General features: G+C 46.3%; 1 protein-coding gene across 4 annotated transcripts in view; it reads left to right on the plus strand.

Annotated features, from left to right (window-relative positions):
- The first annotated feature begins 1,119 nt into the window (after nt 1–1,119).
- Nucleotides 1,120–19,703, plus strand: part of plce1 (phospholipase C, epsilon 1) — a 73,004-nt gene continuing 54,420 nt past the window's right edge. For 3 of the 4 annotated variants that reach the window (XM_072703868.1, XM_072703869.1, XM_023842331.2), the window contains exons 1-3: nt 1,120–1,467; nt 4,630–4,731; nt 6,831–8,120. In XM_072703868.1, the coding sequence (XP_072559969.1) occupies nt 7,188–8,120 (933 nt within the window). In that variant the 5' untranslated portion in view covers nt 1,120–1,467; nt 4,630–4,731; nt 6,831–7,187. Of the gene's footprint in view, nt 1,468–4,629; nt 4,732–4,784; nt 4,928–6,830; nt 8,121–19,703 lie in introns of those variants that run through there. The other variant, XM_072703867.1, reaches the window with a different exon arrangement.

The following is a 19,703-nucleotide window of genomic DNA, read 5'->3' on the forward strand; positions in this document are numbered from 1 at the left end:
TTATTATTTTCATCATGACCTTCCCAGAAGAAATAACTGACTGTGAATGTGTGTTAGATCTATATGTTATATGGTCTTATAACGTTAACTATTAACAGGTAAAGCAGATAACATTTGATCACATATGTTATGTGACTATAAATGTCAAGTTGATGGTAAACTCTTGGTTCGGTGGTATTTACAGACCCACCCATGTTTCGACTTTGTTGTGGAACTGGGGGCAGTGGGTTTTTCGGTAAACTCCCAAAGTGAAGGTGAGAATGGGAGTTGAAGGGGTTTTTGTGGCTGGGGTGGAGCGCGTGTGCATTCCTTCAGGATGGCATAACAGTTCCCTCCTGAAGGGTAAAGGGAATTGGAAAATCATTACACATCTTCCAGAGCAGCGTGTGTCTGGCCATCGTTCAAGCGGTTCTTGCCAGCCCTCCCCGGCACCGTTTCAGGGGGTTTTATAATACGCGAGGCTTAAAAACATTACAGTAGAGATCGCATCGGACGAATTGCTAATATCGAGTATCCAGTGGTTTTGGCTGTGCAAAGGGGAGTCAAACCAGGGGAGACATTAAATAATAAATGCCACGCTTTATAGACCGCCTGGCTAACCAAACATTTGGGACAGAAAAAGGTACCTTTAGGTGCATGGGTAATTTCGATGCTCCCTGTCCGGGACAGACGTCCCACACCGGGAGCAATTTAATCGATAAAGTTTTGCTGCTTTTCATGCCAGTGCTGGCATGTTTTCTCTCAAGATTATTACAAGATTATACTGCAAGAACACAACCACGTCAGTTTAAGCATATCAAACATATGCGCTATTTATTTAATGAGATAATGATTGTACTTAGAGGCAATATCCTTTAAATGGGCTATTTGTTTAAGAATGGAATATAAGCAAAACCATGAACAAAGAGTTTTAACTGGAGAACTTAAAAAATATGCATATTTTTTCCAGCACCAAACAGCCATCAGGCTCACGTTTCAAACATCAGAGCCCCCCCATCCCCTTCCTCAACTCTTTGTTGCATTTCTTGGCAGCGGCAAACAAACCCACATTGCTACGCCGGACTTCTGAAAGCGGGCGACTCAATAAAGCCATTGTCTGGCGGGAGAGCCGCAGTCTTTCATAATGCAGGAACGTCGTGCGCGGCCACTGGCCGGCGATCCGCTCGCTCGCCGTAGGCGCTGAGGCTCCGGGTCGCCCCGTTAGTTTGCACGCCGGTCTGCGCACACATTCCGACGGCGTGACACAATACGCTTCACTTTATTTACTTATTAGGGTCCACCAGCCATTGTCCTTCACAAGGGGAGCTGGATCCCTCGTTCTCGGCCATCGGGCTAGCTAGCTTAGCTAGTTAGCGGTGACGGTTATGATTGGTGTTATCCAGAAACGCCATAGCCTACACACGCTTAGACGGGGGATCGCGGCCAGATCTGATCCGTGAGCCGCACATGGCTTTGCATTGACATGCGGTAAGTGTCAGTTTAGGATACCTCCCGTCTCTTTCTAAAGCATGCATAGACACGCGTTATAACACTGTAAAAAAATCACTTCGATGCTTCCATCGCGTCTTATTAACTTTGTGTTCTCTTTGCAAGACTCTTCAGCTAGTTCACGTTCCTTCGCGTTTTTGCGCATTCAGCTTCCAGCCATTCACAAAAAAGCGCTTCTCCGTCAGCAACCGCGCCAATACTGAAAACGATTTAATATGTTTTTAAATGATCATTTGAAAGCCGAGCTCCTTCATACCCACAAACACGTGTGCATTTTATGTAATATATACCGAATAGGTACAATGATTCGTGTGTCAGACGTTGCCTTTAATAAATGTTGCATGTGCAGGGATTTAATCGGTTTTCATATTTTAACTTGTCTTAAAGACAATGTATTCTTTTAACTTTGTGTAGGCCTAAAAGCATGATTGGTAGTGTTTGAATGTTTTAATTTATTTGGGATTTTGCTTATTAACTTTTAACCTGAGCGTTAAGTTGCATGTTTAAAAAGTCCCTTTGATGTCTATTTTGGCACTGCTCCATCTTAAAACGTATCCATCGTTCATACATCTTCATATATCGCCTATTGATAAATGTTGCCTCCATTTTCCTCTGTTTACACATCTCTTTTTGACGTTTGTTCGCATACATGTATGTACCGAGATATGCTTACGCCGTGATACTGGGCTGAACCCTGCAATATGAATGAATCACTCATTATGTCATTTGGCTCCATGGTAATTTGAACCATATGCCTAGAATATATTGACCATGTAGCCTACATATATTATATGACTGGATTTTGCCTTATGGGGTAATAATTTATTGTTTTTTCCTAATTGCTGGCTGACCTACTTTAAATTTTGCTGGATAATTTCATTGCAGGTATGGTTTTAGGCCATTGTGTGGGACCCTTAATGACTGCAGGATTGGTCTTTTACTGACATTGGGTGGTAATTATAATAACATTCAATCAGGGTATACATTGTAACATTTTCAAAAGCTGTAAAATGACTTTAGAGAAGATTGCAGCAGTTAGACAGTTGAAATTAATTAGTTGCCGTAGCAGTGCACGCTTTGCCATTGCCCATCTAGTTCACTCCGCCCCTCTCCCCGTATTGTTTAATACGCCACAACAAACGGGAATTTCCCAGTCGGTTCCGTTCATGGTGCCAGTAGCTCTCAAAGCCGCCAGCTTTTCCACGCGGAGCCGCCCCCAAACTGCTGGACGCGGAGGCTGTCCTATATCCAACATAACCAAATGCTGGCAAACCGTAGCAATTGTGTGATTATGAAGAAGAGAATACGTTACGTTTTACACACATATTCACGCTTCTTTCCTCGCTCCCTTACCCATTCCCAGTCTAGTATTCATAATGCAAACCGGCGTTCCTGGTGTTACCTCACGCAGTCTGCGCATTACTTCGAGTGGAGCTCAGTCTCTCTCTGGCATCGTTCGCCTCGTCTGCTAACCAGTTCCATATGCTTATTAGGGTTTTTTTTTATATATAGAACAGCTTGTGTGAGGTTCTACTTTTTATATAGAATTAGATATATATTTCTTATTAAAGCATATAACCATAAGCTTGTAAGAAGCATCGCTGTTCTCCAAAACTGCGCCGAATCAAGTCCGTGCTTATAGAATAAACCTTTTTACCATCAGTCACTGTGTGCCAGCTTACTGTGGATATTTCAGCTGCGTCAAAAGAATCTGATGGTGTTTTGACTACTTTATTAATACCGATGCTAGCATTTCGTGGTGGTGGTAGGATTAGTGCCACTCCATTCACTTTAACGCATGTGTTGTGTTTTTATGGGATGATGAAATGCAGGGAATTCAGGGCTACCCTTGTTACCTGACCTACCTTTACTTAACTGGTTGACTATGAGTTGGTCTGGCTTCCTCACTGCTTAAGTTGACTACTTTATATGAGTAATATTTTAGGAGTTTAACTGCAACCACGTCAGTATCTTCCTGTGATGCAATGCAGTCTTTAAGTGAACATCACTGCAGGTGAATCTCTGCAATAAATCCATATAATGGTGGAGGACGAGGGCCTGCCCACGTGACCGTCGATATGTATGGGCCGTAAGTTAAGGACCACCGTTGCTGTAACTTTAGATACGGTGTTCACCTTCAGCTGCCTTTTTTTAAGGTACATTGTGTAAATCTCTTAAGTGTTAACCCCTGAAGCTGTTTGCTAATCAACAGCAGTGTGGTTTGAAATCGCATTTTTTGTAGTTCAGTTGTGTTGTGTCATGTTCTATGATGTGAGCTCAGCTTTTCTGTTAACATGAGAAAAGTGAGGATTTGTCAGCGTTTTGTGTATTGATACGTTCGAATAGATACGTTTATGGGGGGGAGGGGGTCACAGATGTTTTGCTCTATGTAATATGACAACAAAGATATGGAACTGCACACCTCAGGTTGAACGCTGACATCGGGTTTAGATTGTTTCAAACGATTTTTTTATGGTTTTGCAAACAACCTTCTTTCTGTTTCCTAAATATTGTGTAATATGTGTAAGACACACCTTTCAAGGTGTCCAAACAGGAAAAACTTAAAATGGAGCCAGATATGAAAGATGGCACACCCAGGCTGTCTAGCTAGTTAATAAGATTTATGTTGAAAGTTAAAATAGCTTTCACGCGGTATGGTTGCGGCTCCTGTGAATGTGCAGCAAGTGGTATTTTTTTTTATGTTTATGGCTTTCATACGTATTTATCACATTTGAAACGAAACTTGGGTCTTTACAGGCAGATATGCCCTTTCCCCAAAAGCAGATCACTGTTTAAATTCACGGGTGTCGTCTTTGTAAGTCATTCACCTAATGCCCATTTTGGAGTAGGTGCATGGGAAGATTGTATGTCAGTGTTCCTTTGTTGGCGCACAAATTTTGTTATGAATTCTTCTTCAATACAACACGCAGCACTGGTCTCCCAGTATCTGAAAAAAGGAAGAAAAAGGGGGCAGTAAATTGTGCGCGTGCCACAGGCGCAGCGCTGCAGAGAATCCGCGGGCTTGGTGCGCTGGTATTTCTGCTATAAAATAAAAGTGACTCTTTCAGGGTTTGTCTCGCCAGACTTTCAGCAAGGGCCCAGCCCTCAGAGATCATTAATGTTCCTCTCTTTTCCGGCCAGTTTGTTCAGTCCCAAGCTACCGGAGGGGAAGGAAATCGCATGGAAAATAGTCTCATTCAGCTCTCTCACCTGCGGCTCTGCGGAGGTGTCCTCGGCTTCTAGGTAAGGATATTTCCTCTCCGATCCAGCGGCGGTCGGTGGTTTGGGTGGTGGAATGCACACCCCTTTCCTTCGGTGACACGGGCAAGCGTTTCGTAACAAGATACGCTTGCGGACGAGAGGCCGATATGAAGGGAGACCTTTGATCGGGGTGGATGAGTGCAATGAAGAACGGAGACAGTGAGCGGAGGAAAGTTCGGTAAGGAAACGGGAGGCTTAATTAACTATTATAAGCAGCAGAGGGGCGCGTTGTTGCTTTTGTCAGATGGTGTGGGTGATGTTGACCCTGGCGTAAATCAGAATGCTCAGCTGGACCACTAGGTCTGACGGGGGAGAGGGGGTGCAGGAGCATGGGGGTGTATCACGCAATACTGTCGAGCAAGATTCTTGTGTGTAGCGTAGAAAGACTAAGTGACACCAGCTGTGGTTCAGGTCGGAGCTTCGGCTGTGTGTGGTCTGAGGATCGACCAGATGGATCTGAAGTGTCTCTTTGCACGGGGCCTCAAGTTGCGCTACCGTAAGCCGATGCTGTCTGGGACGCTCTCCTGGCTCGCGGCATTAAGATGAATCCTGTGTGTTGTTTAGGGCCGGGTGTGTTAACTGCAGAGGTGAGTTCATCATGGTGTCATTGTTTTCTCGCTGCTGGGCGCGTCCGTGTCAGTTTTGGACAAAACAAAACAGCTGAGCTATGACTGCAAAAAAGCTAAATTGATTATTAATAATATATAGAGAGAACTGTCCCAGAAACTTGTTGAGATCATTAACTGGAAAAAAGTCGGACACATTTTTGTTGCTTGTGTGTCTGTTTCGATCTGGAGAAGGTGATTTACTGTTTTAAAAAAAGGGAGCATGATATTGAAATGTAAAAGTCACATTTTTGCTTTTTATGCAGTAACAGACGATGTCTGCATGGGTGTAGTGATTGAAAAAGCATGAACTTGCCCACCCCCTCACCCAGCCGCCTCCGTTATTGACGTGTTTTGCGTGAGTGTGGGAATTTCATTGCATGGCTCCCTGTCTCACTGAACCAGCCCAGAATCCATTTTCCCCCCATAACCTTCACAGCCTTGCTTGCCTTGCTCCCTGTACAAGCACCCCCCCCCCCCCCCCCCCCCCCCCCCTTAAAGGGGCCTAGCATTCCTGCTGCCCACACGTTTTCAGAGTCTTTTTTCTGCGCTCCTTGCGACATTCGTGCTTTAGCAAATCCACGCACCCCAGCCGACCCCCCCATGCCAAGGGGACATGGCATGGGGCATCGGCGGTGTGCAGGCCGCTGGCTAAATGCTCCCCTTCTCTTGTTCACACACCCATCGGCACACTGAGCTGGTGCCGTGGTGCCACTGGGCCGGGATAAGGGAGACGTGTGTTTTACAGCGCCGTGCAAAGACACCTCTGTCAGACAGGCCCAGTCACCTCTGCCAGCAGGTCGCCCAGAGTGCGACAGGATGTGGGGGCGGAATGATGCCCCAGGTCAGAATTCGAAGTCTGTACAGTGACTCAGTGCCTGGCTATGCAGGTTCACACCTCCAATGCTGGGGTTTCCAATCCTGTCGCCTTTGCTGTGAAGCTTTCCTCCTGACTTACAGGTTTCTGCTTGCCATCTGAAGATGTAATATGTCTGTGTGGGTCATATCACATTGTGGGGACCAAATGTCCTCACGATGTGATAAAAACCTGTTGCTGGGACCACCTTCTCGGTCCCCACAAGGGGAAATTCATTTTTATTAAAATCTGACTGCAATCAAAAGAACTAAAAATGCCAAAAGTCTTGTATTTAGTTTGGTTGCTTATGGTTACGGTTAGGCCTGGATAGGGATTAAGGTTGTCATTGTTGGGATTAGGGTTTTTCCTATAGACATGAATGGAGCGTCCTCATAAAGATATGAATCCAAATGTGTATGTTTGTGTGTGTCCATGGGAAAATACTACTGAAAATACTGTGTTCCGCATGTGCTGACGTTCCGTTACGGTACAGAGTGTTCTATGTGATTCCCACCTAGATGAGACCCTCTAGCTCTGAGCTGAGCCTACTGTTAGCCGCGGTCAGGGATGCATCCGCGCTTCGCTAACTTGCGTCTCTCGTCTCCCCTGTGTTTCTGCAGTCTACCGGCCCCTGGGCCCCACCGGCTAAACATGTCCGTGGCCCCGAGGAAGACTGAGCCGGGGCTTCCGGCGTCGCAGTGACATGCGAGCGGCACAGCCAGGGAACCTGCTCAGGAAACACACTGCTCCAGCCAGGACTGGTTCCCCACTGCTTGGTTATCTCAGCTGGAGGGACTTCTTAGCTTGTTGACGCCTTTTCCCCACCTCTCGCCCCTCCCCCCCCGCCACCACACACACACACATACACACTTTTCTCTGGGGGATTCAAGAATTTCAGCCAGGCATCTGAGGTTCACAGGCATTCCTACCGTCGTCGGGCCCAAGTCTGTGGCGTGACGGTGTGCCGCAGGACCTGCATGGACCTCGCTGTCCTGTGCGTTGCCTCTGGCCCCAGTGGAGCGGGTCACACCCGAGGGACATCTGCACCGTCAGTAGGGGGCAGAAGAGAGTTGTGCCCCCTTGGCGGCAGCCCAGAAGGAGAGCCGTCTGACTCGGCCTCCCCTAACTGCCAGAGGCAGTCTACCGTGGAAACAGACCTGGTCCACAGTGCCCACTGGAGGGAGGGGCCGGGGATGCTGGCGTGCAAACATCCAGTGGAAATGTGTGGCGTCTGCCAAGATGTTAACACTCTCGCCACAGAGCCCGCCGATGAGCTTGGGCAGGATGGGCTCAACTGCCACCTTGATGTGGCCCCCCCTTCAGGGCTGATGCCAACAGCAAGTTGCTTGGGGGCTTCCCCGAGTCAGCCAGACCCCTCTTACAGATTGGTACCTCATTGGAGAGATGTTTGGAGAGACCATTTGCCAGAAGGATCTCTGCGAGTCGCTGCAGGGGGGCTGTCCGGCGGCCGGACAGGGAATTCGGCGACGTGCTTGAGAAGGAATGCCGGTCCTGCCAGGCACCGTCCCAAGGATTTCTACTACGGTTCGGAAAGGTCTAGCCAGAAGCCGAAAAGTCCCACAGGGGCGGCGTCGAAGCCGAGCGGCAGCTTCAGAACCGGCGGCGGCCGCGGCGGCGGCAGCCTGCAGGCGGGCGGCTTCCTGCCGCACAAGAAGGACCGCTCCACCATCTTGATCCGCCGCTTCAACAAGCATGACGTGCCGGTGAGGAAGCTGATCTGCACAGGCACTCGCGCCATCGTGCAGAAGCTGCCGTCGGGACACATGGGCGAGAGGCGGCGGACGGCCGAGTCTGGCGGGAGGCCCCCAGGTCCCACCTTGGCAGCCCACGGCACCCCCCAGTGGACCTTCGGGCTCCTCCTCCTGCATGTCGGGGCCGGATCCTTGGAGGTAAGGTCGCTTGACTTTCCCACGGATCCTGGGTTCCCCTGGAAATAGCCTCTACACTCCAGCTCTGCGTGCAGCTTTCCCCAGTGAGATACTGCAGGCTTCCCGAGGCGCTCTGATAGGGTCATGTTTACATCCGCTTGCAATTTTTTTTCATCTCCTTTTCCCCGAAAACATCTCCCACTCTTTGCTATTACAACGATCTTACTACAGTCGCTGATGCTCCTCCACTCCTGATGGGATTACATTCCATTGAACCCATCGTATGCTGATCATTCCGCAAGTCGAATATGATAGACGAGTAAATAACTACTGTCACTAAGTAAATAATTACTGTAACTAAATACGAGTCCAGTAGCTAATTGAAAAGTAAGTAACCGAAAACATGAAAAGATTTTACACGGATTTGACAGAACAAAAAAACACTTTATGGCACCTCACTAGCCTGGGAACAGATAAAAATTCAAAGTTTGACTCTTTTATGTGCATTGCAATCACGTCGTAAAGCGAGCAACATCTGAATATGTTGTTTATTGTTATTTATCATCAGCTGCTGTGGTCTGCTTTATGGTCTGTTTTTTGTGGCTCTTTACATTTTATTCATCTAGCAGATGCTTTTTTTATTTTGTTTGAGAGCAATTGGGATTAAGGGCAGTGTCCCAGCAGCGAAATCACTCTCCCAGCCACAGGTATTGAGCCTAAAACCTTCCGAAAACAGACCCGGGATCCTTATCTATTGAGCCACCCCTCCGTATCTGCACATAAGTGAGAAACTCAGTGTGATTCATGCATAAAACCAACTTGAACTTGGCTGCTTTGCTGAGAGCTGCTCAGATTTGTATATCCGGCCGAGTTACAGTAGTACGCTCTGCTGACCTTCTCATTCTTGGAGCATGGAAAATACTTGGAGTTGTTTGTAAATGGTCTCTGAGGATCATGTATAATGTACTTCAAGTAACAGATAAGAGTACTGCCCTTTCCTCATTACCAAAATAATCTAATTACAATTTTAAAATATGAGCGCTGTACTGTTACTGCCTGGGTAAATACCACCTTCAGCAAGGTTCTATGTTAATGAACCGCATTGCTTTGTTTTTAAGGGCGTTCTTGTTTGTTCGGCTACTAACTTGGTTGCCTGTAGGGGCTGGGGAGTGTGAATCTTGTTCTCCCATTCGGGATGTGTGGAAAGCAGGGGGTTACATTAGTGTGAGAGGCAGGCGCGGGGAACCTCGCTTTCACCAGACCCCTCTGCAGTTCATCCGGGCAGAGGGGTTGAACCGGAACCTTGGTATCGCCACCCTTGGGATAGTATGTTGAATGTGACGTCCTGGTCCTACAGCTGAGTTTGACATTGGGGGGGGGGATACAAAGAGCCATTTGTTTTGCAGAAGGAGCTGTATCACCAGTCATATGTTTAAATTATGGCAAATGTGGTAATTGGCCAATTTAACTGTGGTGGAAACTTCAGTGAGGAACATTGTAAAGTGAATACCTTTTCATATTGTATCCTTTGAGGCCTATCCTGGATAACAATGGACGCTTTGTCTGTCAGTCACTTTACCAGTTAATCTAATAATTTTACTATTATTATTATTATTGACATTGTCAGTTTCTAAAAGCAACCCATTTTACAAAGGAGTGCATCATTTAAATCTATACTTTAGTACATTGCTGCTAGTACTGACTTTAGTGCATATATTGAATTGGATCTTTTACATTTATTTGAGTTGTCATGTGGAGTCTCAAAAGAAAAGTTGATTATCAGTGTATGCTACCAGAGCTTTGTAATTAACTGAATATCCGTCCTTCTTCCGACTGCTTATCCAGTACTTACCCAGTACTAATCCAGTACTTATTCAGTCCTACAGACACCTGCAGTCAATCCCAGGCAGCTTGGGGCATTGTTTCTCAGTCCAGTCCTTGGGGACCCCCAGACAGTCCATGATTTTGCCTCCTCTCTGTTCCTGGTAGGGAGCTGGGAGGGAGCAAAAACATGGACTGGCTGGGAGGGAGCAAAAACATGGACTGGCTGGGGTCCCCGAGGACCGGATTGGGAAACTCAAGGCTGGGGCGCACCCCTGAGGGCATGCCAGCCTAATGTCTGTGGACTGCAGGAGGAAACACACAGTACCATGGCAGATCATGCAACACACACACACAGCAGAAGCAGCATTTGAACCCTTGTGTCGAGTCCCCTGTCCATTGTTTTGAAACCCCTCCCCTTGTACTGTGGTCCTGGGGAGACGCCATTTTGTGCTGCTTTATACCGGTGTAGGGATGGTATGACAAAGCCCACCTGACATGACTTAAAGCCCCAACCTTTAGCTGAATATTGAAGATTTGGATAAACATTAGCAGAGATTAGCATTGTTGCCTCACACCTCTGAGGCTGGGGTTCGAGTCTCTGCCCTGGTTCCATGTGTGAGGATTTTGCATGTTCTCCGCATGTCACTGTGGGGTTTCCTCCAGGTACGCTATTACACCCCCACAGTCCAAGGACATGCTGAGGTGATTGCTACCAAATTGTCCATAGGTGTAAAAGGTGTGTGTGTGTGTGTGTGTGTGTGTGCGTGTGCGCGCCCTGCGATGGGTTGGCGTCCCAAACATTAGCTGTAGTTGTGTGATCAAAAATGTTTATATTTTTCATATTAATTTTTCAACATTTTCAATAAACAAATACCCAGCTGGACTGATATCTGGAATTGCTGTGTTTAATTAGGCTGAAGGAGGCCTGTAATGTGATGTAGTGAGTTCGGATTGCACAGGGTAATGAGGTCCTGGCAGGGTTAATGGTGGCTTCCGTCCCTGACTCGGCCCTGCGTGCTTTCAGCTGGAGTCTGTACGGGTTTTCGACTCCCCATGTGTGGGAGGATATTTGAAGGCTCTTTATTCACTGCTGCTCAGTTGCAGTGTCATGCTCTGTGGTTGACTCACGGCCTTGTACTACGGCTCCCTCTCCCTCGTCATGCTCTGTCACTCTGATGTTCCGGTGACTGTAAACGTATTGGAGCTTTGGCTCACTAGCGCCCCCCTGAGACGCCGCCTATCCTCCCACAATGCACGGCGCCAGCTTTGCCTGTGGACAATGTCACAGCGCTTCACTGTGGCCCCGTGTGCAAGTGAGTGACCGACTGAATCCGCGTCCCTCTCTTTGGGCTCGGCGGCGTGCGGCACTGCGCCCCCCCCTCACTGGCAGGGGCCTCTCCAGGGTCCAGCACCGCGGACAAAAAAAATCACCGCGGTCATTCCAGCCGTGAAACCGACAACACCCGGCGGTGGCTCTGTGGGGGTTGGGGACATCCCCCCATTCCCGTGCGGAAAAAAAGTGCTTAGCAAGGCTCACCTCCTTTGTGACACTGTGTATAGCCAGCGTACGGCTGCCCCAATGAGTAAGCATCGCGAAAATGCGGTAACCATGCCGATGTCATCCCATAACCACAGCTCCCTGGTATTACTGGAGCTGGGCTGCCGCCATAAACCAACCCCCCCCCCCCACTTTTTATTTAAGAGACTGGTAGTGTCCCTCGCTGGAGTGGCTTTTACTGGCCCAGCATGCTGTGAAAATATGAGCTGTGTCAACCCTACGCTTGTGGGTTTTTTTCCCTTCTAATAATGGACCCATTGAGAAGGTTAATAATTAGGACGCCTGTCAAAACAATCTTTTTTTCTTTTTTTTTTAGTGTTCCTGTATGGTTACCACAGAAACCAGACAGAAGGCCTCTGTTGGACCCTTGGTACTCGCTAAACTGTCACAATTAAAGGTGATCTCTTTTCCCCCTCGACTTTTCGAGCGGAATTCCAAGGTGTCCAGTATACGATGTTTATTTTCCAGGCTAAGGGAGTCGGGATACATAGGGCAAGTGTGGCTTTTTTGGGAGCAAATGAGATCACTCGGTGCTGGGGGGCACCGTTGGTCCAGGAGAAGCAATGGGTACCAAAACTTATAGGAACTCAAGTCGACCAGATCGCGACCTGTGTTAAAACACCCAAAGCACTAATTGTCTTTGATTCTCTTTGCATAAAGTTTTGGTGTTTCTGCCTTGTGCAAAACGTTTACTAAACTCCATTCTTCCATATTAGAACAATGCAGTGTCTTAGCAATGGTCATATAGAAGATTAGAGGTTAATGAAGTTGGCTTGTAGCACAAAGATTGCTGTCTTAAGTTTTTGTTGCACCAGGAAAATATTAGGCTGAATAAATCTAGAGCTGGGCGATATGGCCTAAAAATAAAATCTATTTTTTTTCCACAATCCGATTTTCGATTTTAATAGATTTTCCCCTCCCCTACTCAAAATCAAACTACAGATGACAAATAAATACTTCAAAACAAGTTTTAACTTAATTTTTTTATTTTTCCTTTAGAGTTAAAGTGCAATCTGACAAGCCAAAAGAGATGCTTGTAAATGAGATGGCAGACCACGCCATTGTAAACACTTTTAGAAACTTGTAAAAACTTCTAGCATGTTAATGAATCCCGGCTTTTCCACAGTATGTATGGGCACCATGTCTTTTGCAATATACATCGCGACAACATTGTTATCGCCTTCCACCGTGCCCCATTCTTATCATATGGCACACAGCTCGAAAACGTGTCAGGGACGGTTGCTTGCTTAACTTTGGATGTTGTGCTGGTGCTGCGGCTATTTTCCATTTCGCTGGGAGCTGCACTTCTCCCACTCCGCTGCGTGCCTCTGCTTTAGGTGCTGGAATAATTTTATGCTTCCTTTGGTTGCAACAGTTTTTAAACAGAATTTGCAACGAAGACTTGTTTGGTCTCTGTCTGACGGCGCAAAACCGAATCATTGCCGTGTTGTTTGTGAATCCGCTACAGTGTTTGGGTGCGCCGCGCTAATTTACCCGTGAAGAACGGTGCGTTGCATTAGTTCCGTTTTTGGCGCTCGCGTGTAAAATAAGTCATAAAATCGATTTTCATAAAAACACATCGTCCTGAACTGTAAATTCGAATTAATCGATAAAATTGATTTATCGTCCGGCTTAACATTAATACCCTTATTTCTTGAATGAAATGATGGGCAAGCTGGTGTCTACATACTTTATCCATATACACCGATCAGCTGAGGATTTAAATGCACACCAAAGTGGTTTTGTCCGTTCTCTGCTTATGTATAAATCTGTACTCAAATATATCCCTCATTTGTCTTTAATCACATGCAGACTGACTGATGTTGACATCGGCGGGAAGGGACAGATCAGCGATTATGGAAATGGTTGCCTCTGCAGTCTGAACTTCCGTAAACGTCCCCGAAGGGCTCTTGCCACTGGGCGGCTACGACTCGGCAAACGGCGCCATTTATCGGGCTTGGCCCTGCTGGCTAGACCGCTCGGTGCTGTCATGCTGGCCCGCAGAGCTCACCCACTTGTGTGTACGATATATATCCTGAGTATCTTGTGGTTCCCCTTTTCCGAAAGATGGAGTATAAGTGATTTTTTTGGGGGAGGGGGGATTAGATGAGTTTCTCTCATCTTTAGGGCATTAGGAGTAAACGCGACGAGTTATAATGGTGTGGTTCTTCATTAGTACTGTCAGAGAACGAGAACGCTTAGTAGGTTTCACTTCCCCATGAATTTCGAAGGACACATTGTTCTTAATTGGAGCCGTTATGGGAAAGTTGAATTCCGCTTCCCCAAAGATCTCAGGTAATGTGTTGGGTTTGTTTCCATCCAGTTTATGTTACTGCTTGTGCTGTTCTGGGTCACGGGAGGTTCGGAGGCTATGGGTGGAAGGCAGGGAACAACTCAGGATGGGGCGCCAACCCATCGCAGGGCACACGCACGGGCAGTTTGGTCTCTGCAATTAATCTCAGCAAGTTTTTGGATTATGGGGGAAAAGCAGTACCCAAAGGAAACCCCACAGGGAGAATGTGCAAACAGGCGGAGACTTGAACCCAGGTCCCAGAGGTGGTAGGCAACAGTGCTAATCACTGTGCCACCGTGTCACCTAAGTTTGTTTCATAGGGGGTAATTCCATAAGAACATAAGAAATTTACAAACGAAAGGAGGCCATTCAGCCCATCAAGCTCGTTTGGGGAGAACTTAATAGCTCAGAGTTGTTCAAATCTTATTTAGCTCTGATTTAAAGGAACCCAGGGTTTTAGCCTGCACTACTTGAACAGGAAGACTTTTCCATACTCTAACTACACGCTGTGTAAAGAAGTGTTTTCTCAAATTCAGTTTAAAATGTTCTCCCACTAATTTGCACCTATGTCCACGAGTTCTAGAATTTAAACTAATATTGAAGTAGCCATTTGGCTGAACAGCGTCCAGACCTGTTATACCTGGATCATATCCCCACTTAGTCTCCTTTGCGCGAGGCTGAACAGATTCAGTTCAGCTAACCCCTCCTCATAAGACATTCCTCTAAGACCAGGAATCATTCTCATAGCCCTCCGTTGCACCTTTTCCAAGGCAGCAATGTCCTTTTTAAGGTATGGTGACCAAACCTGCACACAATATTCTAGGTGGGGTCTTAAAGAATTGTATAATCATAGCATCACCTCCCTTGACTTAAACTCCACACACCTAGAGATGTAACCTAACATCCTATTGGCCTTTTTAATTGCTTCCCCACACTGGCGAGCGCTGGAATTGCCTCAGGACCAGCTCGCAGTTATTAGCTTGGAGGTGGTGAGATTCGGGCCAGGCTCACGGGGCGGGGGGACATGAATGCTGTCACCCCCGGAAAGGCGGCCAACAGTCCTTTCAGTCGGCGTCTGGATTGGAGGGGAGCCAGCCCCCAATCACACGGGCAGGCGTGCCGCGCCGTGCTCAAAGGACATGAGTCGGTTGCCTAGGTTACCGGGAAGCTATGGCGGGTGACTTCAGAGAGCCAGAGGACAAAGAGCCTAAGCGTCCTTCCAGTAACCCCCGCCCCCATCTCAGCGGCATCAGGAGCTTTGGCGGGATTCACGACTAACAGGCAAATTCCTTTGCTGTGTGCTCACGCTTCCGAGACTCCCGATCGGGCGATGTGGCGGGAGCGATGGGCCACGGCACGGAACCCCGCAGGAGTTTCGTTTCTTTCCGGGAGGTTCTCGGAAGACGGCCAAGTGTCTGGCTCCGCGTTCCACCCCTTCGTTACTCACCGACGGGGCACGGCCTCCTGGGGAGGTATGCGGCACGCGGGGAAGGAGCATAATTAGGCCAGTGTTCTGGTATTTAGGAGAGAAGGACCATGGGAGTACCACAGTAAGCGGGACTGTCCTGAGGCTCCTAGGTAAACCTTGCCCATCTGTCCCTGATGCCCCTTGGGGAAATTCTCTTTTCGTCCTGCCCTGTCCTGCTCCCCATGAAACACAGAAGTATGCAGGTGACAGCAAGCTTGGGGAGTCACAGCACAGGGTCATCCGGCATGCAGCACCCCTGGGGCTGGGGGGGGTTAGGGGTGCTGATCAGGGGCCCAATGGTGGCATCACTCTGCCGGCCCTGGGATCTGAACCGCCAACCTACTGGTTACAGATTAGGGAGTCCTAACTTGTCATACACGACCCCCCCCCCCAAGATACATCAATGGCCAGAGGGATTATGGGACAGGGTGTCCTCCACCTGGAACAAGACCTGCTGGCTGTCTTGGAATTTTTTTTAATTTTTATAACTGATTTATCAATTGAAGAAAATCAAATATTAATTATATTATAGGGCTAGGCCATCATTGGGCAGTAACCTAAGCCCGTTGTGTGCAACAGACCTCGAAAGGGGACACTGGTAACATTAGCCTGCTACTGCCTTAAGTGAGGAAAATGAGGAGACAATAACGTATAATAACATGTTTTTATTCATGTACCTAAAACTCCAGCCAAGAGGAGGTTGCCAGCCCATTCTCAATTTATCGCTTTTGATCCCAAGAACGTGAACCTGCCGAAATTAGCAAGCAATTATAGCGTATCTTGAACGAGCTGAACAAGCCGACAATAAACTGTGGTGTGAAATGAAAATATCAAATGATTAACATTAGACAGTTAACATAGGCTTATGGTCATAAAACAACTTAAAATGTAAACAAACATCAAACAGTCATGCTGCCTTTGGTTTAGGCTACATCTAACATCGACGTTATTGAATCTAACCGTTTATGCAGTGAAATCCAAACCGTTCACAGACTGTTTTTCGGGATTTTGGGAGTTACTGTTTGCTTGTTAAGTCTTGATGTCTGAATCGCATGAGAGAACCGTTTCCGGAGCCATCCTGGGTTCCAGCTAACATGCAGCAGTGTTACGTACCTCAGTTTTTTAGTCTGTCTGAAACAAAAATAAGACTAAAAAAATGTCCTCCTATCATAGACAACAGGAAGTGGCTCTATAAACTATATAGGCATTTTTCACAGTTTATTCACGTTTAGTATTGGGATGTAACGCAACACAAAATGCAAGGTTTGGTACAAACACCACAGTTTGGTGCAGTTTCAGTACAGCAGGGAAAACAGAGTGTGTTCTGAGATTATTATTAAAACCACAAACACAATGAGGAAAAGCTGTTAATCAAAGGCAATGTGTCTGAATCACACTTATTTGCACATTGTAAAAAATATATCATAAGTTTTAAAATCAAAATATTTCACATCAGAAATTTAATGAAATAAGTCCTGTCTTTACTGCTGGGTATGATCACTTAGCTGAATTTGCTTAAATGCCACATAGAGACTAAGACCCAAAGGCTGTTTCAGTCTCGCACTGGTAGTATCACACGTTGGTTTTCTGCAGCATATCTGAATTCGGTATAACAGATGGACAGTCTTGATTTAATCAACTACTCTCTCTCCAGCGCTGGTGTAATTTATTGGGAAACCAAAATGTTCCCAAACCGCCGATTATGACTGACTGTAACCAGGATTAGCCGTAAGCAGCTCGCAGCCACAATTAGCATAATGTTTTCCATATTGAACATCTACTTGTGAATTTAGGTTCCACCCATTTCAAGAAATTTGTTAATTCGTTTCATTGTTTGTACCGAATCAGAAATGTAACATGTAAAGATGTATTGAAAATACATCATGGGAGAACAGCTGCACTCGTCAATCTTTTTAAAATAAATTAATTTATTCCCTTTTTCATAATTTTTTTAACATTTTTTTTTTTTTACTTTAACAGCTAAAGGAATTTAGCCCTCTTTTCATCCTTGATACTGTACCTCAATGAAGAAGGAATAGTGAATAGTGTTACCGGTTCCACCATTGTGGTTTGTTTGGACCATCGGGCCCGGAAACACATCATGCATTGGGTCAGACTTAACAAGCAGATATTGTTGCATTCTTCTTGTGTTTGCACATTATCTCACTAGTTTTGTGACTGACTAGTTTCAGCCATTCTGGCTAGCTATAATAAATTTGTAAAAGTCTGCCCCTAGTGGCAGGTCGTTTATTCAACGTTAAGCGATAAGGACCATTAGGAAAAAAAATAGAGAAATGCATGTTAGATGACTAATAGCAGCCTACATTAAAAAAATGGAACATGGACTTTTGTCAGTTACACAAATATTTTTTCTACTTTGATTTTTTTTTTTTTGAATAGCGAAGTTTGACCTCCCAGGCCTAGCACCCAACCCCCCCACCCCGCATTTTCCACGTGAAGATTCTGCGAGGCTGTAACACAGGCTGCCTTCTAGCAGGGAGCAAAGAAAAATGACAGATTGATCAAAGGGGAGCGTTCAGATGAAGCGTCAAGAGCTTTCTGTTTTGTATTAGCGAGATCTTAAGAAAAGACGTCTAGCCCCGACGACCCTGTTCTGGATAAGTGGTTGAATGATGGCTGGATAGATGGACATCTATTCATCTTCCATGTAGCTTATCTGGTACTGGTTTGCGCTGAGCCTGTCCCAGAAAGGTATGTAACACACCAGATAAGATGCTAACACTATAGATGCTTCCACAGGTAAGCTTGGCATTGCAGCTGCAATACACAGATTATGTTAAAATGCCCCATGAACATCTTATCCCAGACTTGGGGCCCCAGAATGTGACTCGGGCCCCGCGTGAGTGTGCATTCCTCTACACCAGAATGCATCGGCTGCCGTCTTCATGAACCGTGTCGGCGTTGCTGTTCGGCGATAGACGCAGTTAAAAAACAGACAAAAACAGTCAAATCCAAATCGAAGTTAAAACCACAACAGTGAAGCTCCACTTCAGCACACTTAGAGCAAGATCCCAGGCTGCTTTCCAGTCTCTTAAACTGGCCTTTTTCCAACGCGGGAGGTGAAATCATCCTCTTCAGTTGCCAGTCTCACAGGAATACCACTTGCATAATATTAAAGTTAATTTTTCTGTGTTTTTTAGAGACGGTTCTCCATCTGACATCACCGGGAGACATCTGTGTTCCTCTTTGCATCTAGAAGTTATTTGTAAGGTTCTTTTTGTTAACGTCCTTACTCATGGAATGAACTCCTTACTGTCTTCTGTCAGTTAACATGTTTTTGATCAGCTTTTTAAAACTATATTCCTGCAGTATACACTTGATGAAAGGCTCTTATAAAGCGCTTGGCTCTCCTTGCATGTCACTTGGGAACCCACTGTTTTGATTATATATCCAAGATTCACATTATCTGATGAACCTTAAAGGAATTATGCTTTTCTGCTTTTCCCTTTCCTTTAGTGTGATACACAGCTTTATGTGCATGTAAACTGTCTGAAAAGTCTTAAGGAGTAACTCTTGCCACAGAAACCAATACTCTCTAATCTGCCTCATTGGAATTCCAGCCTTTACTTCCGTGACATGGTGACGTCACCTCGTAACACAATCCTTATTGGCCGCCTGCCTGCAAAGATTTGTCTGCAGACTGCAAGACAGGGGGAGAATGTGTCGGGCAAGCTGACCAATCAGAGCACACTGGGCTCATCAGGGGTGGGGCTTAAAGCTCTTACAGACCGTTTCAGACAGAGCGTGAATAGAGATGCACAGTATGAGAAAAATATTGTGGTTTTGGAAAATTGAAGCATGTGAATTTATTCTTGTAGACTCCAAAAATAAAACAATGAACAGTGAAAATCAGAATAATGGGACCCCTTTAAGTTTTCGGTGACTGCTAGGAGTACGAATGATGGCAGGAGGATCGGTGAGGTGAAGGAGGGTTAGGAAGGTTGGTCTGTCTGTCAATCTGAGAGCAGATTGACAGACATTTCTTTAGTGAGGGGTGCGGAGTGTGGCTCAGTGGGCTAAGCCTCTGTGTCTGTGATCAGAAGGTTGTTGGTTCAAGCCCCATCTCAGCACATCTCTAGGTCCCTGAGCAAGGCCCTAACCCCCCAGCTCCCTGGATGCTGTTATGGGTGGCTGCCCTTTACGGCCTGGTTGCTGGAGGCATAAAGAGAATTTCCCCACAGGGACCAATAAAGTATCAGTTATCAAAACTTGCAGAAACTGTGGAGCAAATGGAAGATTGGGAAGGCAGGAGATGCGATGCACTAAGCCAAATAAAGGGACGAGATTGGGGGGATATTCCATGAAGCAGGGTTAAGGGAAAGTCTGACTTATTTCGACAAGTCTGGTTCATTTAAGTGGGAATTCCATTTCATCAACGTGTCTTAAATGCATCCTTGCTGAGCTGCCATGGTAACTTAGGTGAGTGAACAAGTCTGATCC

This window comes from Paramormyrops kingsleyae, chromosome 20 (genome assembly GCF_048594095.1).
Source record: "Paramormyrops kingsleyae isolate MSU_618 chromosome 20, PKINGS_0.4, whole genome shotgun sequence".
In the NCBI taxonomy this organism is placed as follows: domain Eukaryota; kingdom Metazoa; phylum Chordata; class Actinopteri; order Osteoglossiformes; family Mormyridae; genus Paramormyrops; species Paramormyrops kingsleyae.